The 27,921-nt window shown below is 41.7% G+C and overlaps 1 protein-coding gene across 1 annotated transcript in view; it reads left to right on the top strand.

The window, feature by feature from the left end:
- Positions 1 to 2,201: 2,201 nt before the first annotated feature.
- Positions 2,202 to 27,921, top strand: part of LOC149473135 (lysosomal dipeptide transporter MFSD1-like) — a 30,736-nt gene continuing 5,016 nt past the window's right edge. Inside the window, exons 1-13 of the mRNA XM_089682672.1 lie at positions 2,202 to 2,395; positions 2,477 to 2,514; positions 6,365 to 6,465; positions 8,934 to 9,055; positions 11,842 to 11,897; positions 13,740 to 13,883; positions 18,041 to 18,199; positions 19,187 to 19,302; positions 19,646 to 19,746; positions 19,836 to 19,947; positions 21,453 to 21,590; positions 26,394 to 26,533; positions 27,573 to 27,684. Coding sequence (XP_089538798.1) covers positions 2,493 to 2,514; positions 6,365 to 6,465; positions 8,934 to 9,055; positions 11,842 to 11,897; positions 13,740 to 13,883; positions 18,041 to 18,199; positions 19,187 to 19,302; positions 19,646 to 19,746; positions 19,836 to 19,947; positions 21,453 to 21,590; positions 26,394 to 26,533; positions 27,573 to 27,684 — 1,323 coding nt within the window. The 5' untranslated portion in view covers positions 2,202 to 2,395; positions 2,477 to 2,492. The remainder of the gene's footprint in view (positions 2,396 to 2,476; positions 2,515 to 6,364; positions 6,466 to 8,933; positions 9,056 to 11,841; positions 11,898 to 13,739; positions 13,884 to 18,040; positions 18,200 to 19,186; positions 19,303 to 19,645; positions 19,747 to 19,835; positions 19,948 to 21,452; positions 21,591 to 26,393; positions 26,534 to 27,572; positions 27,685 to 27,921) is intronic.

A 27,921-nucleotide genomic window follows, 5' to 3' on the forward strand; every position in this document is an offset into this window, starting at 1 on the left:
CCAGTGTGCATGAGACCTAATACCGCTTTGATACTTCACCATGCATTCAGCCTCATAGGTCATAATTAAAGTGGTAGTAAACTTGCCTTAAAAAAACAGAAATCTTCTCCCTGCAAGGCAATATAATGTGCTACATGCATCACATACCAACACAATATGAAAGACTTCGCTTAGAACTAAGCCCTCCAGCGGCATGATGTCACAGCTGCAGAGGTTCCATCTTCACTTGGTCTTCCTTCCGGGATCCCGGGCTGTGGCTGCTCAAATGGCCAAGCCGCAATGACATCACTTCTGCGCAAGCACACGAGAGTTTCGGCCACAGCACACAGCTCTGAAGGAACTGCACTGGTATGCGGTTCCTTCAGAACGCATGCACCGGTATTGTCACCGGCTGCTTCTCTATAGAAGATCTCCTACACGGTGCACATTCAGGTGATATTCATTCTACCTACAGATTAGCTTTATTATAGGCTTACCTGTAGGCAGGGCCTTTTTTCAGTGGGAACGCGGGGGAACATGGGGAAACACGTGGGAATGTGGGGGAACGCAGGGGAACATGGGAACATGGGGGAAACACGCGGGAACGTGGGGGAACACGGGGAAACACGCGGGAACGTGGGGGAATGCAGGGGAACGTGGAGTAACATGGGGAAACATGCGGGAACGTGGGGGAACGCGGGGGAACATGGGGAAACACGCAGGAACGTGGGGGAACATGGGGAAACACGCAGGAACGTGGGGGAATGCAGGGGAACGTGGGGGAACATGGGGAAACGTTGGGGAACGCAGCACCTCCAGTACTGAATGTATGTAATGGCAAGGGGTGCTGTGGTGTGCTGGAGGGTCTATTGCTGCTAGCTGCTGGGGGATCTATTGTCACTGGATGTGATCTGTGTTTGCATGTGGATCTATTGTTGCTGGTGGGGGATATATTGTTGCTGAAACTGATCTACTGTTGAGGGAGTGGTCTATTGTTGCTGTCTGCTGCTTGGAGATCTGTTGTTGCTGCTGGGGGTCTATTGTTGGGGTGGAATTTTGATGCTTGGGGGGGGGGGTCTATTGCTGCTGGCTGAAGGGCATCTATTTTACTACTTTTTTGTTATCATTAATAAATTTCATCTAAATTACTTAGCACCACAAAATGATACTTGGCTCTGTATACTCTATAAAGAGTGGTGGGTAGAGGATGGAACCAAGGGCCTGTGCTCGGAGGTGGGTAGGGTATGGAACCAAGGGCCTGTGCTCGGAGGTGTGTAGGGGACATAGACATGAAGTGATTCGGAAAGGGTGGAGTCCCTGCACCTAAAACCCTGCCTGTAGATGAAAATGTACAAACAGACTTTACTAACACAGTGGCTGAATGGTTAGCACTTCCACCTGGCAGTACTAGGGTCACTGGTTCAAATCCCCACCATGGCTCCACCTGCCTGGAGTTGCATGTCCTCCCTGTGGCTATGTGGGTTTCCTCCAGGTATTCTGGTTTCCTCCCACACTCCAAAGACATGCTGGTAGGTTAATTGGCTCCTGTCTAAAGTGGCCCTAGTATGTGTATGTATGAATGTGAGTTAGGGACCTTAGATTGTACGCCCCCTGAGGCTTAGGGACTGATGTGAATGTACAATATATATGTGTAAAGCACTGTGTAAATTGACGGCGCTATATAAGTACCTGAAATAAATAAATACTACCACTTTAAAAGCATAAAAAATATATTCTAACACATGCGCCCTCTGGTGGACATATTAGGCATGAACTATAGAACATTTTTTCCTTACGCGTGCCCTCTGGTGGACATGCTAAGTTCATCTGGCTATGAATAGTCACGAAGCAGGCACGCCCTCCGGTGGACATGTGTAGTACAGCTGGCTGTGTATGGTCTCCTGCGCCCTCTGGTGGACATGTGTAGTACAGCTGGCTGTGTATGGTCACGAAGCAGGCGCGACCTCTTGTGGACATGTATAGTACAGCTGGCTGTGTATAGTCTCCTGCGCCCTCTGGTGGACATATATAGTACAGCTGGCTGTGAATGGTCTGCGCCCTCAGGTGGACATGTATAGTACTGCTGGCTGTGTATGGTCTCCTGCGCCCTCTGGTGGACATGTATAGTACAGCTGGCTGTGTATAGTCTCCTGCGCCCTCTGGTGGACGTGTATAGTACAGCTGGCTGTGAATGTTCTCTTGCGCCCTCTGGCGGCCTTGCTCAGTACGGCGCTCTCACTGTCGGTGTGTAAGAAGAGCGTAGGGCGCCCCGTGCAGACTCCACTCTGGGCGAAGCTTTGCCTGTCTATCGTCCCAGGAGGGTGGAGTCAGGTAGAGTCGTGTATGGGCATACTCTGGGCCGGGTATTGCGCTGGGATCCGGCCGGTGATCGGTGTCTGTGTCGGGGTGTGACCGGGTGAGACTCTCTATAGTGGGATGAGGCGTAGAGTGCGGTGCTGCCCGGTATTAGATCTCACATTGTGTTGTGTCTGTGCAGGAAGGACGGGGAAGCCATGGTCGTGCCGGCAGAGAGAGGTGAGTGGAATCCTCGGGGGGTCACTGGGGGAGGGGGGTTCCAGCAGAGCTCAGGGTGCTCAGCCATGTGACTCTGCAGTCATGTGATCAGTTTAAATGGCCAGAGTCACGTAAGGAGCATGTCTGAGATCAGAAGATGGAGGGATCCTGGGATCTCTGTCTATTGGAATGATAGGACGATGGTGGCATCTCCTGCACTCCGGTTGGCTCCCAGCGTCACTTTGGATTGTGATGGGAATGATGTTGAATGGCTGCGCCATAGTGTTCAATACTCGTTTATTCTGATAATCGAGCGTTCACAGAGTCCGTCCCTAAAGACTAATGCAGATTTTGTGAAAGTATCTTTCATGTGTTGGAAAAGTGTCGCAGAACATGTCAAAATATAGTTTTTGGCTGAAGCTTCACTTTAAAAAATAACCAATACTACAATCTGAAGGGCAAAATAAAATGTTAGTTCAATGTGAATATTTTATCTGGTTAACAGATCTTTTATTTATATAGGTCAGTACATCCGATCTATAGAGCCACCAGAGGACGGGGACAGAGGAATTTGATTCTTCAAGGGGCTGTCCTGGGAGTTGTGCTGTAGTCCTCTAGTCTTGGCTGCAAGTCCCTATTATTAATTTTGTATTGCCTATATCATAGAAATTATAATCTTCCCATTCATCTATAATCTGCACTGAAATGACTGCAAATGTCAATATTGCTCTGATAGATGAGGCTGTTCTGTTCTTGATGCCAATTATACCAATGTTATAGCTGGACATACATGTATTTTTGATGAAAAGTGCTTTTTAGAAGCATGATCACCCTGCACATGTGTTTCCTGTGCATTTTGCTGCCTCAGCATTTGGTTTTCTTGTTGGTAGGTCAAAGGCTAAAAAGCCAGTTTTTGTAAAATCTGCATTTTAACAGCTGATTTTGCTGCTCCTTTGGGACATAACTCTTGTGCTATTTGTGAACTGGGGAACCCAGAACAGGGACAGAGGTCAGCAGCAGAGATCTACTCCCGGCTAAAGGGAACCTATCAAGAATCAGCGCTATTCTTCTATTTTTTGAAAGATCTCCCCTTGGCAGATCTACACAGCGAAGCTCCTGAGTGGGAAAGGGAAGGGTGGTGTCCCATCATTGTCCCACTTGCACTTGGTCATGCAGGGAAGAAATTCAAGAAAATCAGAATTAAATTCAGTCCTTTATTTACTCAGTAGAGCATGGTGGTCACTTGGCAACAATCATGAGCAGCGATTTGAGCAGCGTGGTGCTTGAGTACCTTAGCATCATCCTGATTTCAGCCAGCCCTAATTGGGTGTTTTCTTGTTTCCATGGCTTGTACATTGCATGGGTAATGATGCATAGATTGCAGTAAATTACTGAAAGCACTGTAAACATGGCCAAAGGGAGGTTTTTTTTTTTATGACGTAAAGTGGTTGTAAATCTCAGACATGAAATATGAACAAAGCATTTCCTTCCATAGTGTGTACTTGTCTCAGTGCAGAGCACGAAATGTCATAGCTGACCACTGCCTTGTTCCTCTGCTATCAGCATGAGTCATGCCTAATGAGTTTTCCTAACACAAGAGAAAAAAGGTGACGGGGAGGGACTTCCAGCAGATTGACAGCCTTAGATCTGTTCCTGTGTGCTCTGTGGAGGGGGTGTGTCTGTTGCCTCCAATCAGCTCTCAAAGCTCTCCTCACTGATGTAACTTCTGCTCCAGCCCCCTGCTATTCAGAGCTGAGAGATCCTGTCCAAATAATGAACTTTGAATGGATGGAGGAGAAAGATAGCTGTAGATAAACAGGTACAACTCATGTAAAAGGATTTGTTTCATCTCTGTGCTTCACCTGAGGCCAGTCACTTCACTGGGTATATGTAAGGGTTTACAACCACTTTAAGGTAGCCATAAATGGATTGAATCTCGGCTGGTTCAGCAGGGACTGGCTGAGATTCAATCCATCTATGGGCAGGCTGATTGTACTCAAGTCCATCCATCAATCAACTTGGGTCCAACCAGCCTGTCATTTTTTTTAGAATGCAGCTTCTGCCCGCGGCTATAGCCACTAGCAGTAATCGTATTCTGCCAGCTGGGAAAGTTCCCTGCTGGCAGAACACTATGGCGCTGTGGGAGGCATTCGCCCATCTACATAGTTGAGCAATTTTCTTTCCTTCCACCTGTGGAAGAAAATCAGTTAACTTATGGCTTGTCTTAGTCTGTGTGGTTAATGTCGGGTTTTTATGATTGTGCTGCTCACAATTTTTTAATGCCCATGTCGCCTTGAGAAGGGGGACCTACCCTGCGTGTCTCTGAAACATTGGTTGTTCACATGCTCATCATGCTCTATTAAAGCAGATCTTTACTCACAAATAACATTCTAACCCTTCCTCCTCCACTGTATAAAAAGCTGACCTTTTTTATTTTAAATTTTTTTTTTTTATTTTAGTTAACTTTTTTTTTCCAACTTGCCCCTGCCTCCATTCTTACCTATATGAAAATGTTTCAGTCTGCAGCCTCCTGGGATACCAGCATCACCTCTCCCATTACCTTCCACCATTCAAAGAACAACATGTAGACAGATACAGTGCCAGATCATTGCACAAGTGAAGGCAAATCTGGTGGAGCTGGGGAGCTGCAATTACACACTGTAGAGCTCAGTGAGGAGAGTTGATTGGAGGGAAGGAGCACACCCCCCTTCACACAGGAACAGAGCTGAGACTGTCAATCACAGGTTGTGTGCTGGAGCTCTTTACGCTGTCATCTTTATTCTCTTGGTGTCAGGAAAACTTGTCAGGACTGACTTATTCTGAATAGCAGAGGAATGGGGCTGCAAACAGATGTCACTTAATGCTCTGGATTGAAACAAGTACACACTATAGAGGGATATGCTTTGTTCATATTTCATGTCTGAGGTTTACAACCACTTTAACATACTGCCTGCACAGAACCCTGTGCTTCCCATGCAGGTATACATGGCCATCTAGTTCAACTTGCCAGCCTACCCCAATCTAATAGTGGCTATTATTGGCAAGGAACAAGGATATGTACATCTTATCAACAAAGGGGGATAAGAAAAGCCAGTTCAAACTGTCAGCCAGTTAGCCAACTATCAAAAACCAAATTAACCTGTCTGGAAACATGCGTTTAAAAACAGGGGTTTAGTTAGCACACATTTGCAAATACATACGTAAGCCACAGAGCCGCGTCACGGCACCCTGAGTATCTGTGGTCCTAACTCTACAAATCTAAAGAGTCCTCACAGTGGAGGCACATGCATTTAAATGGATAGAAACAAGGGCAGATAAACATGAGGGGAGCCCCACCCTTCATTAAAAAGGTTATGGGAGCGCACCTGACACCCAGCATATGGCACAACGGCAGCTAGGGAGTCCAGTGCACCCACTGAACCTACAAAGCATACAAAGAAAAAAAGATGTACATATCCTTGTTCCTTTCCAATAATAGCCACTATTAGATTGGGGTAGGCTGGCAAGTTGAACTGGATAGTTCTACTTTTTTTGGAATTTTTCACATAGTGACAGCCCCCCATGTTCACTGTTTAAAAAGCCAGTTATAGACCTGGGCAGGTGATCAGTTTTTTCTTTTTTTTTCTATACATGGCCATCTGCATGTGTGTACAGAACAGTGCACTCCTGTCAGTGGGGCCAAGAACTCAAAATGATCTGATACAGAGTTACTTCAAACTTAAATGCATAGATTTTAGTGCTTGAAATGTCTTTTCTGTACATTTTGTCTCTGTTGTAGCTTCCTCATGTGTTAATGGGTAAACCTGATCTCTTGAATTGTGTTCAGTTAGTGTTGTCTGTGCAATCAGTAATGGAATTGTCCCTTTTTCAGGGTATTACCGCTTTGTGGTTCTCTTCTTCAACTGCATGCTCACCTTTGGCTCCTATTTCTGCTTTGACATTCCCAGCGTTCTGCAGGACCAATTCCAAGGGGTAAGTGTCGGGGTTCATTTCAAAGACAGAATAAATCTATGCCTGTGCATGTCTCCTGCAGGCCTGGCAGTATGTCTGCTCGTCTGTCAGTTCCCCCAGTGTCAGAATGCCCACCGCAGTCCCGCTATAAGTCGCTGATAGCCGCCATTACTAGTAAAAAAAAAAAAGTAAATAAAACTCCAGTATATATACCGCCATTTGTAAACGCTATAACTTGCACGTAAACCAATTAATTTACACGTATTGGGATTTTTTTTTAGCAAAAACATGTAGCAGAATACATTTTGGCTGAAATTTATGATGTCATATTTTTTTTTCTTTCATTTTGTTTACTGGACATGTTTAACAGCAAAAAGTCAAAAATATTGTTTTTTGTTTTTTTTTTTTTCTTAAATTTGTCTTTTTTTTATACCACAGAATATAAACACACCACAGAGGTGATCAAATACCACGTAAAGAAAGCTCTATTAGTGGGCTGTAAATTAATTTGGGTGCAGCGTTGCATGACCGCGCAATTGTCGGTTAAAATAACGCAGCGCCGTAATGCAAAAAATGGCCTGGTCAGGAAGGGGGGTAAATCCTCTGGGGGGCAAGTGGATAAAGAGATTTCCCCTCACTTCTTTTCCTGCTGACAGTGTTTTACCAGACAGAAATTGAAGGGACTCTCCAACAACACAAAGGGAAATAAAAATGCTTTTTAAGTAGATAAAAGGAAAGGCTAGAACCCCTGTTAGAATTTTATTTTTGTGTTTGTTCCTCTTGCAGATTTTCCTTCACTTCCTCTCTAGTAAAGCAGGAAAACCAGTGAGGGTAAATCTGTCTAATGCTGGCCATACACGCTTTGATTTATTATCCCATTGATGTGTGATTTGATCAAAATGATTGAATCTGCAAGCAATCGAATAGCCGTAACTTTCCTTCCCATCGCTATACTCTCAATTTAGATCATATTCGATAAAAACGGAATTGAGGGAGGAATATTATCAATCGTTTTGCATTAATCGGCAGCACTGAGATACTGCGTTCATGAATGTTGTATCTTGATTGATTAGATTATGAGAATCAGGGTGGATTTGATTTAAATCACTAGTCAGTAAGGCTTGATTTAAATCCTAGTTTTCTACATAAAGACTAATTCTTGCTGGTATAACTTTAATATGCAAGTAGATGAAGATTTTTAGAATAACTTTTCATATTAGTTTTTTTATCCCGAGTTTAATAGGTTAATCATTCATATTTGGACAACTTTTCTGTTGTACTTAGGAAGGAGAAAAATAATCATTACCTTAATAATAACAATTTAAATAGATTTATTCATCTGAAACAATAACATTCCAGCATATGTGATTTGCTTAAACATCCATGTTTGGTAACTAATTTGGCTAAACAGAATATATATATTTTAAGAAACTTAGACTGTCAGCCCCTTCCTCCTCACACTTAGTTTCACTTTCTTCTTGTGCAGATCTATTCCACTCCAAACAATCAGAAAAATATTGTTTCTATTCTATTCACTGAACTTCTTGAAACTTAGCAGTGAAGGGGTTGATTCTGTATTCATAGGTTTGTAGAAGTTAGGATGAAGGTCTTTTTCTTAACACTGTTCATGTTATAACATTTTTGCTGTGAAGAAGAGGCATGTGATCTCCGCTGAGTCAAATTCAGTTTTGAGAACTGCAAAAGTAAACCAAGCATCTGTGATAATATCTTGTAGGCAGAGAAACTGCCCAATAATCTCTACAAAAACCTCTGGAAGAGCAAGACATTGTGAATGGATTCATGGAATTTATTTACCAAAAAAGTTAAACATATACAGCCTTATTCTACATAATTAAAAAACTAATCTTTATTTCATGATGGAATAACCTTTGGATGGTAATATATTTTCCTCAAAAAGCATTTTATTTAAAAAAAATCAGATTTAAATAAAAAAAATCAGATTTTTTAGATTTTTAAAAAAAAAATCATTGATTTTTATCCACCCTGATGAGAATACATGGAGGAAGCAGAGATGTGATCAATGACTTGCGTTTGTAAGTTACGATTGCATTGTAACTAACCATAAAAATCCACTTTGCTGTGTGTGTGTCATATTGATCAAATGGATTGACGACTGTAGATTGAATATTCTTATTGGTAGAGGTCAATTGGGGAAATAATCATTTATAGAAGTGTGTATGGCAGTAAAAGCAGGACAGAGGTTCTAATCTTTCTTGCTGTATCCAAAGGTAGAAGAAATTACATTTGAAGGGGAACTGCAGTAAGCTGCATACACAAATGATGGCTTTAAATTTTGACCTTTTTGTTATCTGTCGAGAGATTTGTGAAGGAATGCTTGTACACACAGCCAGACTTTTGATGCACTTTGGACTTTATCATCGTTCATTGGATGGATGTATTTGTATATGTTGTTATCTCAACGTAGCACTCGTTAATGTCTTTTTCTCACATCTCTGCATTGTTTCTAGAACCTGACATGTAATGGTACTCAGCCAAATGGCACGCACAGAAATGGTAGCACTGGCTGTGTGGAGGGGCTGGGCATGACTCCAGAACAATATAATCTGCTGTACGCTATATACGCCTGGACGTGAGTATACAGGAATTTTACACTGCCATGAATTGCATAATCAGGCTTGTGGATGAAAAACAGAGGAAAGGAAATAGTCTGGATTCACTTGGCAATGCAGTCAGACTGCATAACGAGTGTTGTTTTTTTTAATCCTGTGTAAGTGCCTAAAACAGTTTGTAATGTGCACATTTTAATATCTTCTCTTGACCCTCCCCAAAGAGTGTTATCCTAAGGAACACATCCCTGGTGTCCCTTTAGATGTGCATGCTCCTCCCTGCTGGCACTGGGTGCTGAAGACTTTAGTTGTGCAGTCTGATAATCAGTTGCTTTAGCATGCACCTCTAAAGGTATGCGGGGGATGTTTTCTTTCATATAATGCTCAGGAAAAAAATTATTTATGGTGGAGAATGCCAATAGCTGATAGAAGTGGGCAAACGCAGAATGGATCAGTTGGAACTAGGGATGGATAATGATTGACGTCATTCAGACATTAAATGAAGACCGGCTCAAGATAGTTGCTGCAGCTTCAAAGGGACATGTGGTATGTAGAGATGAAAGTTTCCATGGAATTGAGAGTTGTCCGTTTTAGCACAGGTATGGCCTTTCTACAAGGTTAGGGAAAAGGATACTGCTGGAGTTCAGCTTTAAAACTGTTCGAATCTACCCTGTGCTGGCAGCACGCTGAAGATCCAGACTGTGGCTCGGTCTCCAGTGGTCTGGCACTCTCCCTGCATGGTACTCTGACACACAATGCCCATTCTTTGTGATGCTAATTGGAGCATTCATTGTGCAGGGGGCTGTGTGGGAGCAGTGGGGATCTCTAGTGCTTTACTGCAGGACACCTTTTTACAGTTTAGGGCAGACACATCATTTTAAAAAAAAATGCTGTTTTCTTTACTTGTTATGTAGGCTAACTGCATAAGAATAATACAAAACAAGTCTTCAGTAGGGCTTTAACCACTGCAATCTGATTGGTACCTGAGTGAAAGGGCATTTTGAAATTTATTTTCCGTATGCATAACATCTAATGTATTGATACCCACCTGTCAGGGATGCGGGTATGACCAGAAGTGTGTGGACTGACACAGGGAAACGTAGGCTTCAGATATAGTAAATAATATAATTTATTAAGACTAACAATACAACGCAGTGCAAAACTAGACATAAACACAGTGCAAACAAACTGAACCAAACCTCCAACAGATAACAAACATACAATACAAGAGTAGTCAGGCAGGCCGGGTCGGTAGCAAACGGGCAAACGGAGTACCAGGAGCAGGCGGGAGAGTGGTCAGGACTAGCCAAGGTCAGTACAGGCAGAGTTCAAGCAGAGTCAGGACAGAAGTAACAGGATCAGGAAACCAGGGCCAAGCAAACAGTACAACAAGGCACAGACTGCAGGTCTGGCCATCCCTTAAATACACCACCTGCAATCAGCCCCAGGTGGTGGCTAATTGCCAGAGTGACCCTCTGGTTGCTGAGAGCACCCGCTGGCCAGTCCTGGTACTGCAACCCACAAGGCAGGTGAGTCCCACCACTATTGGCGAGTCCATTCCTGACACCACCTGAACCTGATCTCGATCTAGCACTATGCATGAGAACAGCAGTTTTTTCCTCTCATCTCATTGGACATGGAGACAGCAGTGGGAGCCACGACCTTGCTCAGAATCGAGCCTGCACAAGCGCCCTTATAGCAAACGTAAATACAAAGGAACATTTCTCATAATGACCTACATCAATACCAGTCATAAGTGTCCAAAACCATAAATGTCCTAAATCCCCATATAACCAAATATAAATATAATTCAAGTCTCTATATAATAAAGTATTTTTTTCTCCAAATAAATGTATTTCTTTACTTTATCCCACGTTATGTTTCCAGGTTTTCTTGTACCTCAAAAAAAAAATATACTCAAGATAGTGTATTACCTTTAAACAAATAATTAATGTGCCACAAATCGTTAATCATGCAAAAACTGCATTACATGTGCAAATACACACGTGAGGAAAATAAAAAATAATAATAATAAAATAAAAATATTATATTATATATAAAAATGATACATATATAAAAAATAATTATTTGTTTAAAGGTAATACACTATCTTGAGTATACTTTTATCTTTAGGTACAAGAAAATCTGGAAACATCACGTGGGATAAAGTAAAGAAATACATTTATTTGGAGAAAAAAAGACTTTAATATATAGAGACTTGAATTATATTTATATTGGTTATATGGGGATTTAGGACATTTATGGTTTTGGACACTTATGACTGGTATTGATGTAGGTCATATATTTTATGAGAAAAGTTCCTTTGTATTTACGTTTACTTTTCAAGGGTGAAAGTTGCTGACTTTTCTTTAGGGTGTGGTAGTCATTGGTATAGGTGGTATTGTGCTGTAAGATTGGTTTATACTTTTAGCAAACGGCTTGCTATGGGGGCACTCAATGTAATGTACTCCTGCCTTTATGTCAAATAAGCAGACTGATAGTTTGATTCTTGGTGGTTCAGGGGTCATGAAGCATTTGGAGCCATTGCCAGTAATGTAACTGCCCTAGGAGTATTATGAGGCCAATCTTGCACAATACAGTGAAATTTGAATGGCAGTATAGAGCTATTCAGGGTAGGACTGAACCATACTAGACACACCGAAATATCAACAAGACTGCACGCTGCGATTCTAATTTCAACCAGTTGCATATTGTGTTGCATGTTTGCATATTATAAACATAGTTCTAAATCTGTTCACAAAGTTCCGCATTTCACCTGTTCAGTTTTTGTCTTTTTCCTATTTCTTAGTAATGCCTTGGTTGTGATCCTGGCTGGATTCCTAATCGACAAACTAGGGAACAGATGTGAGTTCTAAAGCATTGATTTATATGGATTCTTTTAGAGTTAAGCATCAGTTATTGTGATAATACCACTTTAAGGGCTCATTTACACTTGCTTCCACTTTAACACACATTAAAGTGCTTCAATGTGCTTTTTTGATGTGTTTTTGATGCTTCAATGTGCTTTTTTGATGTGTTTTTTGATGCTTCAGTGATGCTTTTTTGAAGTTTTAATGAAGCTTGACAAATGCCCTGTGTGTGTTGTTTTTTTATTAGTGCCCTTGTTCATTAGGTCCCCTCATTCAGCAGATCCCCCTGCTCCCTAGTACCCCCAGCTATGGTAATCTCCCGCTCAGTAGTAACCCCCAGCTTTACTTGCTGAACCCCCCACTTGGTAGTAACCCCCAGCTTTGTTGAACTCCCGCTCTGTAGTAACCCCCAGCTTTGCTTAACCCCTGCTCGGTTGTAACCCCCAGCTCCGCTGATCGCCCACTCAGTAGTAACCCCCAGCTCCGCTGATCGCCCGCTCAGTAGTAACCCCCAGCTCCGCTGATCGCCCGCTCAGTAGTAACCCCCAGCTCCGCTGATCGCCCGCTCAGTAGTAACCCCCAGCTCCGCTGATCGCCCGCTCAGTAGTAACCCCCAGCTCCGCTGATCGCCCGCTCAGTAGTAAGCCCCAGCTCCGCTGATCGCCCGCTCAGTAGTAACCCCCAGCTCCGCTGATCGCCCGCTCAGTAGTAACCCCCAGCTCCGCTGATCGCCCGCTCAGTAGTAACCCCCAGCTCCGCTGATCATCCTCTCTCTCAGGACCCCACTCTCTTCCTGCTGTATTGTTCCCGCTCTGCACACTACGTGTGACATTGCTAGTTTCTCCTACTCCGGTCCCCTAGCTCTGCCGATCCTCTACCGCTTAGTCCTCTCTTTCTCTGATCCCCTCGCACCTCCTTCTAGAGTGTTCCCATGTTGCATATCACGTGTGCTGTCTGCTAGCTTCTCTGCTGTGGTCCACACCCCGATCACCTTCTTGCTGCTCCACGCTGTACATCAGATGTAACATCTGCACCAGATACTTCCAGAATATATCCATATGAACTGGAAGTGACTGCTGATGACGTCTTTTTCAGTTCACTTGCTGGTTTCCCACAGTACATCCCAGGATATTTCATATCTGTAATACCTCCAAAACAAAGCAATGCTAAAGCTGAATAAAAGCCTCTCAAAAGCTGTGCTTTTAGCAAACTTTGTCATAGACTTTTAAGGTGACTTTGGAGACTCTTTGAAGCTCCAACAAAGCGACATGGGGTATAATTTTTGAAGCAAAGCAAACTCAACTTGTTAACAGGACTGTAGGCTTACCATTTTATTTAGTGACAGGGGCTTTGATTGATATTCAGAGTACTTTAAAAAAAAGAAAAAAAAGTGTGTCCAGTGCCACTTTTTGAAGCAAGTGTAAACAAGCCCTAACTGTCCAATCACAGATTTAGCTATGTTGCATAACTGGCCAACTTGACTGTGTTGTGTGGCAGAGCTATGTAAATCTACAAACTGGATGGACAAAATTACAAATCCTTTAGCAAGCAAAACAGCTCCTGAATTTGTGAATCAAGTGTATTTAGCTGTATGCCTAAAGTTCAGCTTCAGTTTTATTCTTCTATGAATAAATGTCTAAAATATATTCCTCATGTTTTCTGAGCCCTCACTCTGCTCCAGAGAATGTTCGAAAACAGAAGACCATAGAAAAATGAACCAATTTAACAATCAAATTATACACTTATTGTAGTTATGCCCCGAATGGGCTAAATGTGTCAGGTTATCAAAGAAACTAAAATGCAATTGAAAATTTGTCATTTTGATTTCTTTTGCCAGTTGGGCTTTTCCTGTTTTCCTTCCTGACTGTCCTGGGCTCTTCCATTTTTGCGCTGGGATCGCACTTTAAAGGAACCCCCTACTTGCTACCTCTGATGTTAACTGGACGCTTGTTGTTTGGCTCTGGGAATGGATCACTGACAAGTAAGGCGCTACAAAATTCTCCCAAGGTGTACAGATCTTGTATTGTCCTTTTTTTAAATGCAAAATAACAAAAAAATTTTGGTGAAATTGCCTGTTTCCTGGTGCAAGATGGGAGAACATTTACACTCGTGAAAAAAATAAGTACTTCCCATGGAAATTGACGTTTTGTAGCATATTTGAACAGGCAAACATTAGATCTTCATTCAAATGGTGCCTACAGGTAAAGATGATATACTTGAACAAATGGCACATACAGTTGATATGGGGTATTCATTTCCATGATCTAAATTAACAAAAATGCTGATTTGTCATATGAAAATGTAAGTATACCCCTACATTAGCACCACTTGAAATCCAAAAAAATTCCATCTGATAGGTGGCAATGATTTGTGCCTCCTTAGGGAGTATGCAGGTGAAACTTATCTTTTATAAATATCAGATATCTCAGGTCTGTTGTTCTTTGCTATTTACTTTCTGGTTTGGTATCATCATGATAAAATCAATACAGCTCTTTAACCACTTCCCGTCCGGCCGTTGTATATAAACGGCCAAACGGTGGCACTGCAGGGTCGGGTGGCCGTCTATAAACGGCCTCCCCGCACCCTGCTTGTGCGCGCTCCCTGGGAGCGCGCAGCACCGCGATCCGGTGCCCGCTGTGTCCTCCGGACACAGTGAAACACCGATCGTCGGACGGGACCTCTGTACGAGGTCCCGATCATGTGATCACTGATTGGCCAATCAGTGATCACATGCAAAGTAGTAAGCAAGATGTCACTTGTGACATCATTGCTTACTACGTGTGAAATCTGTGAATGATCACAGAGGTCACATGGTACAAGGCTATTCACAAAAGCCTTGTACCATGTGACAAGCTGTGACCAATCACAGCTCACTCAGTACTTCTCAATGAGTGCAAGAATGCACACAGAGAGAAAGAGAAATGATTGCTTTTACATCCTATATGGGTGTAAAAGCAATCAGTGTGTAAAAAAAAAAAAAAAAAAAATCTTCATCACCCCCCACAAGTAGTACAGTGTCACCATTTTACTAAAAAGATAACGGATGAAATTTTGGCTAAGATTTATGATGAAATATTATTTATTTGCAAAATTTTATAAAAAAAACACTTTTTTTCAAAATTTTTGGACATTTCATTTACATAGCAAAAAAAATACAAATCCCAGTGGTGAATAAATACCACCAAAATAAAGCTTTATCTGTCTCAAAAAAATGGTAAAAAATTCATTTGGGTACAGTGTTGCATGACCGCACAATTGTCATTCAAAGTGTGATAGCGCTAAAAGCTGAAAATTGGCCTGGACAGGAAGGGGGTAAAAGTGTCCGGACAGGAAGTGGTTAAGGCCCTTCATACGAAAGTTGTGGATTCCCAAGTCTGTCAAGGGTTTTCAAAAGATTGCCAAATATTTTGATCATTCCACTGTAGGGAAATTAGTCTACAAGTGGGGTAGATTTAAAAAAATGCTAATTTTGTCCAAGACTGGCCGACCTAGCAAAGGTTCAAGAGCTGACTCTCTGCTAAAAGAGGTCTGCAAGATCCCAGAATTTCATAGTGGGGTGTTCAGGAAACTTGCAACGGTTGGAGTTAAGGTACATGCATCTACAATCGCAACAAAATTGCACCCATTCAACCTGCATGAGAGCGGTGTTAAGAAAAAGCCTGTCCTGTCCCAAAAAATTACATTACAGTAACATTATTAGAGAATGATTTACAGTTTGCCGTTTAACATGTAGGCAGAAACCAGGCTTTCTGGAGCAATGTGTTCAAGACTGATCAATCAAATTTGGAGTAGTTTGGTTACAGTAACATTAGACATGTTTACTGCAAACCATAGAAAGTATTTCAGTAGAAGAACCTTTGTGAAGCATGGTGGTGGGAATGCTATGATTTGGAGTTGCTTTAGTGCTTCAGGGCATGGGCATCTTGCAGTCATTATGTGAAGATTACTGTTGCGCTACCTTAAGGGTAAATAAATGACTAAATAAATATCAAATAATGTACACAGCTGCTGCTAGCATCAAAGATGTGTTCCCACACTTGTGTAAAACTCAGTATAATTGCATTGTGTGATGCTGCACTGCTAAAACTGTGTTAAGTTGGAAAAAAACAACAATAATAAAAAATATTCAAACTAATTATATGCACCATCTCCTCTTCACATGTGCCAAAAACAAAGAAACATATGCAGTAAAGTGTACCAGTAATCATTAAAGTCTAATAGCAATGTTATGGTACTCAGTCCATATAATTCAATACGTGATGTTAAATAAAATCACAGAAATCATGAAGCTGTTATTAAAGTGATTATCCAACACCAAAGTCTTTAATGCTGTTCTTCTAGACTTCACACAGTATGTGTCACGTCTGTGCTCACAGAACTCTCACCTCCAAATTATTATCCTATTGCATGTATATGATAAGCCACTTGGATTCCACCAATATTTTGATCCGCCTTCACCTCCAGACCACTAGGGACTCTCCATCTGTATTTCCCAGGATTAGCTCTTCCGCCTGGTAGTACTAGGGTCGTTGGTTAGAATCCCAGGGTTCCAATTATCAAGGGTTATGGTACCTTTTTAAGGCTCTTTTAAACTCATGCTGTTATATTTGCCTTGTGGGAAAAAGACACCAATATGCCTCTTATGGTGTAATAAGTTAAATTGTGGATATTTATTAAAACGAAAATGCGTTTACACTTTTAAAAAAAAATCAAACATCTTACTTCCTTATGACGTCACTTCCGATCCACGTCTGCCTTCACTCACGCCCTTACAGTCATTGATTCAACTATACATTCTGAATCATATTAACCACTTCAATACCGGGCACTTATACCCCCCTTCCTGCCCAGGCCAAAATTTCAGCTTTCAGCGCTGTCGCACTTTGACAATTGCACGGTCATGCAGCACTGTATCCATATGAAATTTTTATAATTTTTTCAAATAGAGACCACTTTTGGTGGTATTTAATCACCACTGAGTTTTTTATTTTTTGCTAAATAAAACAAAAAACACCACCTGAAACTGACAAAAAACGCGCTTTTCTTCGTTTGTTATAAAATTTTGCAAATAACATTTCTTCATAAATTAAGGTCAAAATATATTCTGTTACATTTCTTTTGGTGAAAATATTAATAATTTAATTTGTATTTTTTTTTCAAATGTTTCTGTTTTTTATTAAATTTTCTTTTTTTTTTACTATTTTATTTTTCAGCACACTGTGACCAAAGCAATACAATGTTACCATAGTAACAGTGAACTACTCTGGGCAAGTGATCAGGATTTTTTTTTTTTTTTGAATACATTATGATTGCTAATACCAATGTATTTCATTGATATTTGCAATCGTTGTTACTTAGTGAAACTGATTCATTCAGTCTTTTGTTGTGATTTGCTGTGATTGGGCAAAGCTGATCACATGATACATGATTGGCCCTGTCTGTATCATGTGACTGCCTTGACCAGTTACAGCTAACAACATAATTGTATACAATGGATGGCATGACAGGAAGCCATCCATTGTATACAATTGACATGTGATCTTTTGTGATTGGTCACAGCGGTCACATGACAGTGGCAACAGTCCGATGTAGTGATATGTCATCGACTGTGTCCGTTGGACACAGCCGGTGACAGATTGCGCTGCTGCGTGGCTTGTTTTGACAGGATGTCATATGATGCCCAGTCATTGGCGATTGTCCCTCCTGGCCGTCATAATGCTATAGGCCAGGCTGGAAGATGTTAAAGTGTGCTTGATGAACGTGAGATGCCATCTGTGCAAAGGTTGAAGTTGAATTGGAAATGAGTCTTTCAACATTGTAATGTTCAGATGTACGCTAGCAAATTCACCAAAGAATGGCTTAAAGGACGAGATAGAGATTTGACTATTGGCAGTCTGTAAGCTTCTGATTTCCATTGACATTTTGTAAGGGAATTTTGAAATGAGCTGTCCATCCATAGAATAACTTCAGAATTAAAGATCTAATGTTTGCTTGTTCAAGTATGATGATGAAGCCAACAATTTCTGTGCTTTGTACCTAATTTTTCACACAACTGTATATGTAAAAATAGACAATAGTTGATTTTGGTTGCACCTAATGTCTGCCAATGCTGAACTTTGTTTTCTATGATTTCTTCAGTTGTACAGAATCGTATCACAGCCTTTTGGTTCAGAGGCAAAGAGCTGGCACTGGCCTTTGGTCTGACCCTATCATTCTCCCGCTTGGGTAGTGTTCTCAACTTCTTCCTCACCCAGAGGTTTGAAGAACACTTTGGAATCCAGTGGACACTTTGGGGAGGTGAGCAGCTTTTTAAATGGAACCTATAAATGTTTTTAATGCAGATTCTTTGCCTGACTCCAGCCAAACATTTTATTTTGTTTTTTGATAAAGCAAAACCAAGATTCTTCACAGTGCAGACCTACAGCATATGACAGATGAAGTGTCTGCAATATTAAATTATAACTAGAGGCAAAACTTTTTTTCAGGTTTGCTTAGAGTGGAGAGGGATTAGAACCCCTGTCAGTTTTTATTGCTGTCTGTGCCTCCATTAGGGAGATTCACCCTCTCTATTTGTCCTGTTTACCTTTATCATTGAAAGTAAAAGCAAAAGAAAATCCCAAATTTTGGGTTGTCCCCAGAACAGTAACGGAGGGGAAGTCTTCCAATGGGGACTCTAGTTCTGGTGACCTTGAGAGTCCCAAAGGAATTCTCTTAATTGGCAGCTATTTACTCTCACTTTCTTTTTGGCTACGTGACAATAAGCGAAGGGAAATCTTCACAATGGTACACAGATGTTGAAAATAAATCTGACGGGTTATAACCTTACTCCTTACTTTATCTAAAATTAAAAAAAAAGTTTTGTCTATAGTTCCATTTTACCTCTGGTGGGCTCTTGGCAGCATCAACTCTGATCTCATTAAAACAAGCTATCAGAATGCAAATTCCAGATCAGCATTTCAAGTCAGCAGTACATTGAATGGCCGCGCTTCTGGTTCATGCTGGGACAAGTAGATTTCCCCTGTCCCAGTCTGACCCAGCTGGTGCCTACTGCCTGTCCTTTTGAGCTGGTGTAATTTCTTCAGTCTTATCCAGTTGTGCCCCCTCTCTGTCTCATCCAATTGGTGTCTCCTGTCCCAGCCTGGTCTGGCCTGGGGTCTCCTGTCCCAGCTATTCTGAATTTTAGCTTGCCTTTTGGCACTGGTGCTTTGCTTTGTGATATAGCCTCTTAATAAAAGGTCATAAGAGAATGTTTTACAGTGCTTATTAATCTGTATTCATTTGCAGGAACCATTTTATGTGTCCTGGGTTTCTGTTCTGCTGTTACTGTCAGTGTATTAGATAAAATGGGCATGAAACAGTTGGGTCTTGATGGAGCCATCCAAGAAGAGTCCAAGAAAGTTGTAAGTAGTAGTTCCCTCAATCTAGGTTATATGGATTTCCCACAAACCTTTGCACCACATATTTTTAGTGCCAGAATTCCTCTTCTGGTTATCACTTGGCCCGCTGTCTTGTGCCAGCACACATCCAGCTAGTTAACATTAATATTACATACAAAATATCAGCCTCCATTGCAATGCAAGCAACAGAAAGGTGCACATGGGCCGCCGTACTAACTCTTATCCAGAGAACTCTAAAGTAGGAACTAAGCATAAGATTTTTCAGTATGACATGTTGATTTTGCTCTAGTAGGTGGCAGTAATAACAATTGAAAGTGACATATTTTTTTTTCTTCTCACTGTACAGCGAGTGCAGGACATTCGGCAATTACCTCTACGATACTGGCTGCTGGTCCTCACCATCATGTTCTTCTATAATGGTGTCTTTCCATTTGTGGCAGATGCCAGGTAAATACTCTGCTGTATTGATCTCTGGATTGTGAACTCTTCTCCTTTTTGTTGATGGCTAACACTATATGTGTTCTATAATTCACCAGCAAATTCATTCAGGACAAATACCCAGGATACGACCAGCAGACGGCATCCTATATTGCAGGAGCTGTGTATGACAGTTCTCTGGTACTATCGGCAATTGTGGGGATACTGATTGTAAGTGCCTTGTAACACCTCTTATGCAGTTTTCTGATACAGGACTGTGTTGTCATGTCTGCATTGTGGCTGCAGCCCAACTGCATGTAGATAATATTTGGACTGTGTGGTTTTTGCCAATGCAATCAGAACATTGTGCCCTTAATGCTGTGGTTGGGTGTTGACTCTGAATAACATGACCTGGAATGTTTGTTATAATTTCTACAGATTTTTCTTTCCAACAGCTTGAGATATAATATTTACTTTAAAATGGTATGTAAAGCAACTTTGTTTTTTATTTTTTAAGTTTTGGATGGAGGAAGGAATCAATAACACCCGTTAGGTTTTTTGTCTGTATCTTGTCTGGGAGATTTCACATCCTGTCTCAGAGACACAGTTGAAAATAAAAGGTTATGTCTGCAAAGCGAAGGGATATTCCCAATTTGCTAGCTGTCACTAGAAGAGATGTCCTTATCGAAGGATTTTCACTCTCTTCTGTAGCGGTGCCAGCTCAAAACATTGGATTTAAATTAAATCATAGTTTTCTGTACCAGAGATAACAATCACAAGGACAAATAGACTGGAGTATCTCCCCCGATGGGACACAGACAGCAAAAAAAACTTGACAGAGATTCTAACCCTACCATACTGTTTCCAAATCTAAAGATTTTGTCTTTATACACTTGAATTGATTCTGAAACCTTCTAGCAGTGCAGATGATGGCACAGTACTGTACTTTATAGAAAAGTCAGAGCAGCAAAAGGTGACTTGTGATTGGATGTTTTAAAGAAGATCCATCATTATAACTTTTATTTTACAGTTCTGTCACCCATGGGACAAAGTACATATAGAAATGTGTCCCATGTTTGTAAGTGCTTTCTAACCCTAGTTATGAGGTCTAAGTTGCTCCCCTGCCGTGGCCGATCCAACAACAGCTACAAAGGAGACAGCTGATTCATGGTTGCAGCTTGTCTCAGATCTGAGCACTTTCCTGGAAGAGGGATGTCAGCTCGTGCTAAATGGTTAGCGCTTCTGCCTGGTAGTACTAGGCTCGTTGGTTCGAATCCCAACCACGGCACCATCTTCCTGCAGTTGCATGTTCTCCCTGTGCGTATGTTTCCTCCGGGTTTCTTCCCACACTCCAAAGACATGCTGGTAGGTTAATTGGCTCCTGTCTAAATTGGCCCTAGTATGTGTATGTGTAAGGTAGGGACTTTAGATTGTACGCCACTTGAGGGTTAGGGACTGATGTGAATATATAATATTTATGTAAAGCGCTGCGTAAATTGACGGCCCTATATAAATACATGCAATAAATAAAATATAGGATACAGAACTGTAAAATAAAAATTATAGATCTTCTTCTTTATGTTTCTGTACTTCTGCACTTGTACTCTGAAGGAACAGAGACAAGGCAAATAGTATTGGTACTTTCAAAATCTTTTTGCCATTACATTGACTACACATGCAAGTTCTTTTTCAGTGCTGCTTGGCCTATACCACAGTGTTGTTTTCTTTTCTTTCAGGACTATGTTGGCATGAGAGGGATCCTGGCTGTCCTCTGTGCAGTCCTGACGTTGCCAGTCTTTGCTCTCCTGGCTTTTACCTTCGTTCCTCCGCTGGTCTCCACCCTGTGGCTTGGGGTGACATATTCCTTTGCTGCGGTAAGGCTAAAATGCTTTCTCTTATCATAGGCATGCCTTTGGCTAGAACAATTTAAGCAAACTTGTTAGTGTAATTTAGTTATTGTAACAGATGGCAACTTCAGAGTAAATTCTGTCAAGTCAAAAGGTGCCATAGACAGGTAGCTCTTGGCAATATGAAAGTTCCTAAAAGCAGCCAATCAACCAATGTTTAACCACTTGCCGACCGCAGATAGCCAAATGACGGCTTCTCTGTGGCTGGCCAGTTCTGGGAGGGCGTCCCAGAACGTGCTCTCTTGTGCACACCCTGTGGACACAGCTGATCACGTGGTATGGTAAAAGGCCAATCACAGCAGTAAAAGGCCAATCACAGTGGCCTTTTACCACGTGATCAGCCGTGTCCAATAAATTCTGAAGGACCCTCTGCACACTGGTATATACCCTTTCAAGCAAACTATGCAACAAATAGGGATATTTGGTTCACACATATTGCAATACATGTTTAAGCTGGCCAACTGCGTCAAAGTAATCCCTCTATGGCCAGTCCTACTCTGCCCTGCCTACACAAGTGCTACTGTGGACACAATGCTAGCATAGGGGAAAAGACACAATGGGGAGAGCTACAAGGTTCAGGTCTGGCTACTGACCCAACAATACAACAAACAAGAGATCCCTGTGCTCAAATCCATACAGCTAGTGCATGCATTTATCCATCAGGTGCTAAAGGGGTGTAACCACATTAACTCTAGAAATTCTGAAGGACCCTCTGCACACTGGTATATACCCTTTCAAGCAAACTATGCAACAAATAGGGATATTTGGTTCACACATATTGCAATACATGTTTAAGCTGGCCAACTGCGTCAAAGTAATCCCTCTATGGCCAGTCCTACTCTGCCCTGCCTACACAAGTGCTACTGTGGACACAATGCTAGCATAGGGGAAAAGACACAATGGGGAGAGCTACAAGGTTCAGGTCTGGCTACTGACCCAACAATACAACAAACAAGAGATCCCTGTGCTCAAATCCATACAGCTAGTGCATGCATTTATCCATCAGGTGCTAAAGGGGTGTAACCACATTAACTCTAGAAATTCTGAAGAGTTAATGTGGTTACACCCTTTAGCACCTGATGGATAAATGCATGCACTAGCTGTATGGATTTGAGCACAGGGATCTCTTGTTTGTTGTATTGTTGGGTCAGTAGCCAGACCTGAACCTTGTAGCTCTCCCCATTGTGTCTTTTCCCCTATGCTAGCATTGTGTCCACAGTAGCACTTGTGTAGGCAGGGCAGAGTAGGACTGGCCAGAGAGGGATTACTTTGACGCAGTTGGCCAGCTTAAACATGTATTGCAATATGTGTGAACCAAATATCCCTATTTGTTGCATAGTTTGCTTGAAAGGGTATATACCAGTGTGCAGAGGGTCCTTCAGAATTTCTAGAGTTAATGTGGTTACAACCCTTTAGCACCTGATGGATAAATGCATGCACTAGCTGTATGGATTTGAGCACAGGGATCTCTTGTCAGCCGTGTCCAATGACACACTGATCACTGGGAAATGCAATTGCTGGTTATCGACTGCACTTTCCTCACGCTGTCACAGCGTGAGGAAAGTACTGCCGGGAACCAGCAGTTGTCAGAGGGGGGATCGGCACCGATCATCAATGCCGCCCAGCAGTGCCATCCATCAGTGCCTCCCAGCAGTGCCGCCTATTACTGCTGCCTATTAGTGCCCAGCAGTGCAGCCTCATCAACGCACATCTGTGAAGGAGAAAAATTACCTGTTTGCAAAATTTTATGATAAAAACAAAGAAAAAACAGCGGCGAGTAAATACCATCAAAAGAAAGCTCTATTTGTTTGAAAAAAAAAATGATACAAATTTCATATGGGTACAATGTTGCATGACCGCACAATTTTCATTCAAAGTGTGACAGCGCTGAAAGCTGAAAATTGGCCTGGGCAGGAAGGGGGTATAAGTGCCCTGTAGGCAAGTGGTTAAAGCGTATCCAGTGTAAAGCAAGTAGATACTGTATGGTGTAGTGGGGTACAGTGTCATTTCTGGCACATGGAGAGGAAGTTTAACTTAACCACTTCCAGTCCAGACACTTTTACCCCCTTCCTGTCCAGGGCAATTTTCAGCTTTCAGCGTAATCACACTTTGAATGACAATTGCGCGGTCATGGAACACAGTATGAAATCCCACCACTGGGATTTTTTTTTTTTTTTTGTTATATAAATGAAAAAGTCCAAAAATTTTGAAAAAAAAGTGTTTTTCTTATAAAATTTTGCAAATAAATAATCTTTCTTCATAAATCTTGGCCAAAATGATTTCATCTATCCTTTTAGTAAAAAAAATAACCCAAATTAGTTTATAACCAAAAATTATAATTTATCTTTTTTATCTTCTTTTTTTATATTATTATTTGTTTGTTTATTTTTACATACTGTCACCCTAGCAGTACTACTTGTGGGGGGTGATGAAGGTTTGTGTTTTTTTTACACTGATTGCTTTTACACCCATAAAGGCTGTAAAAGCAATAATTTCTCCTTCTCTCTGGCTGCATTCTTGCAGCCATTGAGAAATACTGTGTGAGCTGTGATTGGTCACAGCTTGTCACATGGTACAAGGCTGCTGTGAATAGCCTTGTACTATGTGACCTCTGTGATCATTGACAGATTTCACACGTAGTAAGCAATGATGTCAGAAGTGACATCTTGCTTACTACTCTTCATGTGATCACTGATTGGCCAATCAGTGATCACATGATCGGCCAATCAGTGATCACATGATCAAGACCTCGCACAGAGGTCCCGTACAACGATCGGTGTTCCACTGTGTCCAGAGGACACAGCGGGCACCGGATTGCGGTGCTGTGCGCTTACAGGGAGCGCGCACAAGCAGGGGGCGGGGAGGCTGTTTATAAACGGCCACCTGCCCCTGCACTACCACCATCTGGCCCTTTATATACAATGGCCGGACGGGAAGTGGTTAACTGAAGAAAACAAGTAGGGGGCTTATAAGATAAGAGAGACAGGGGGATAGGGGTGGGGATGATGGTAGGACCTTTTGGAGAGAGCTGGATCTCAGCCCTACGTATGCATCTGGAAGACAAAGATGTACTTATTATTATACAGGATTTATATAGCACTTTACAAAATAAAGGGAGACAATACAGTTCAATACAAGAGGGTTAGGAGGGTCCTGCTGCTTGGAGCTTACAATCTAAGAGTAAGGGGCTGGTGGTACAAAAGGTAATAACTGTGGGGGATGGACTGGTAGAAGGAATAGAAGATTCCATTATTAGCTGAAGGCAGGATAGGCTTCCCTGAAGAGCCTAAAAGTGGACAGAGTAGGTGATAGTCTGATAGATTGGGGTAGAGAATTCCAAAGGATGCGGGAGGCTCTGGAGAAGTCCTGGAGACAAGCATGGGAGGAGGAGACAAGGGAGCTAGAGAGCAGGAGGTCGTGGGAGGAGCAAAGAGGACGGTTTGAGTGATATTTGGAGAATTATGACTTATGAAAGGACAGGGTTCTGTCAAAGTCTACTAAAAGGTAGTTTTTAAATTCAGTGTGAGTGTACATTGAATTTTTGGATGGTGTTAGTGAGGATCACAGATAATTGTGAAATGCGTTTTTATAAAGCTGAAATTCGGAAAGGATGGGGCAAAGCTAGCTCTGGCTCTCAGAAATGCGCTGAAAAGCAGTCAGCGGTCAGTCAGGCAGCCAGGTGGATCCTGAAAATATTGCATATCTAAATCCGTTACAGGATTAGTTTCATACTGTATTGCATTTGACTGTATGGGGTTTATTTACTAAAGCAGAAGAGTGCAAAATCAGGCTCACTCTGCATAGGAACCAATCAGCTTCCAGGTTTTATTGCCAAAATTGAACAAGTTGAGGTTAGAAGCTGATTGGTGTCTATGCAGAAGTGAGCGTGATTTTGCACTCTCCAGCTTTAGTAAATAAATCCCTATGTGTCTACAATTACTAGGATTCTGGTCATGTGAACTCTGTGGTAGGCGTAGGTCAGAATAGCTGAATTACTTCCCCCTTCACAGAGATCACATGACCAAATGTCTTGACTGCTGGTTATCTGAGTGGTACAAGAGGGGACCTGGAACAGCATTTCTCCAAGAAAATAGTTTATACCTACCTGCTCTGTGTAATGGTTTGCACAGAGTGGCCCCAATCCTCTTCTCAGGTTCCCCACCGGCACTCCTAGTTCCTCTTCTCTGGTGTGTGCCCCCAAAGAAAGCCGCTTTCTGTGGGGGCACTCATGCAAGCTTGCTCCTGAGCCTTGCTATGTGCACCCCGATCCTTCGTCACTGGCTTTGACACCAGCGGGAGCCGATGGCTCCCAATACCTCAGTAAAGCTTGTGAGACCCGTAAGTGAGGAAAAAGCCACGTCAGATAGGCACAGCGCTGGTTCGAATGAGGGGTCAGGTAAGTAAACCGATGCCTAAACATTTTTTACCTTAATGTGAAGAATGCATTAAAGTGGTGTTTAAAGGTTTGGCTTTTTTTTTTTTTTTTTTTTAAATAAACATGTCATACCTGCTCTGCAATAGTTTTGCACCGATCCCCTTCTTCTCGGGTCCCCTACCGGCCCTCCTGAATGCATGATGGTAAAAAAGCCTGCCTTTAGAACCACTTTAAGGTAAAAAATGTTTAGGTTTTAAAACCACTTTAATTTCATGGTCCAGAAAAACTTTCTGTGCAACTGTATGTTAACATGAGTGTTGGTTCATTTTTATGACGGTGATATACTGGTAGTATGTCCTGCTGCCCAGCTGACAATGTCTGTTTTCTACCCTCAGGCCAGCATGTGGCCCTCTATCCCTCTTGTGGTCCCACAAGCTACCCTTGGAACAGCCATGGGCCTGGCTACCTCTGTGCAGATGATTGGTATTGGACTTTCTAATCTTATTGTTGGCAGAATCCTTGGAACTAAATCCAGGTGTGTCCAAAAATATCTATGTACAGTGTTGACATTTAACATAGGAACGTTGCATCAGTCCCTGTGGAGCTTACACTTTAACCCTTTCATGCCTAAGGGTAAAACAAATCTAAATGCCTAAGCAAAATTCTGTATGTTGACATGTGATAGTAAAACCGTACATATCATCACAACTACTTTGTACATCCAGGTGGATTATACCTTCATTTTTTCAGGACAAATTGGGATTTCATTTAGTGGTAAATGGTAATGGATAGCTCCTGATGTTTTTTTTTTTTTTTTATTATTATCAAAGGAAAACTGGCCCAAAATAGTAAAAAACCCCTTTTTTTTTTTTTATTTAGCTGTGTGTTTCTTGTTATGACCATAAACTACCACCAAAGAACAACCCAAAATAAATTCTCCAGCTCTTGATGATCGCAGTGATACCATATATGTGTATGTTTGTTGTTTGTACCCGTAGTACAGCTCAGAAACAATAGTGCACTGGACTAGATTGGACCTTTATCTAGGTATTTATCTTTATTTTTTTCTTTTATTTTTTAATATTTATTTATCTTTTTTTTTTTTTTTTCTCTATGCCTGGAGTTAGGGAGATACAATGTATCTCTCTCCTCCATTCATAGAGAGAGAAAAAAAAACCAAGGGGTTCGGGGCTGCACAGTGACTAATCACAGTGATCATGTGACCTGGAATTGGGGGTCCTGATTGTTAGAACGGGGCTCTCAGTGACACTGCGGTCTCTGTGCTGGGAGCGCGCCGAGCGGCGCTCCCAGCACAAAGACAGGTCCACAAATATGCTGCCCCACGGAAAAAAAGCCCAGTTCCGTGAGGCCGCATATCTGTGTTATGTTGGCGTCAAGGAGTTAATATCCCAACGCACACACGGTGTAGTTTTGTGAAGAAGTCAGTTCCTGTACCTGTATTTTATGGGTGCTGGGGGGGATTTATAAATACAATGTTGATAAAGTCATGGTGGAAATTGTTGTTTTTTTTATTATTTTGTTATATAATAATTATGTTTCTGTTCTGTCTCTAGTGAATCTAAGATCCCATTGTGGCGCTGGCAGCAGATGATGATATTCATGTTGGCAAATACCATTGGTTGTATAGTGACGTCTGTGTCCTTAAACATAGTGGATAAGAAACAGGTAATGACTGTTGGAGTTAGGACGCTGATCAGTGACTGCGTAGGATGTTGTAGAGGAGGAAAAAAATCAGTCACTGCATAGAACACTGGGAATCTACCAATCACTGCATACAAAAAACTGATTTTGTGTACTAATCAAAAACTGTATTGGTGTAATTTGATTTCTGAAAGTTATGACAGTTTGGTCAAATTGATCATAACATCAGATGATTGCATTAGACATGGCCAGCATTAGACT

This window comes from Staurois parvus, unplaced genomic scaffold (genome assembly GCF_062004578.1).
Source record: "Staurois parvus isolate SC_StPar_1 unplaced genomic scaffold, SC_StPar_1.0 ptg000018l, whole genome shotgun sequence".
NCBI lineage: Eukaryota > Metazoa > Chordata > Amphibia > Anura > Ranidae > Staurois > Staurois parvus.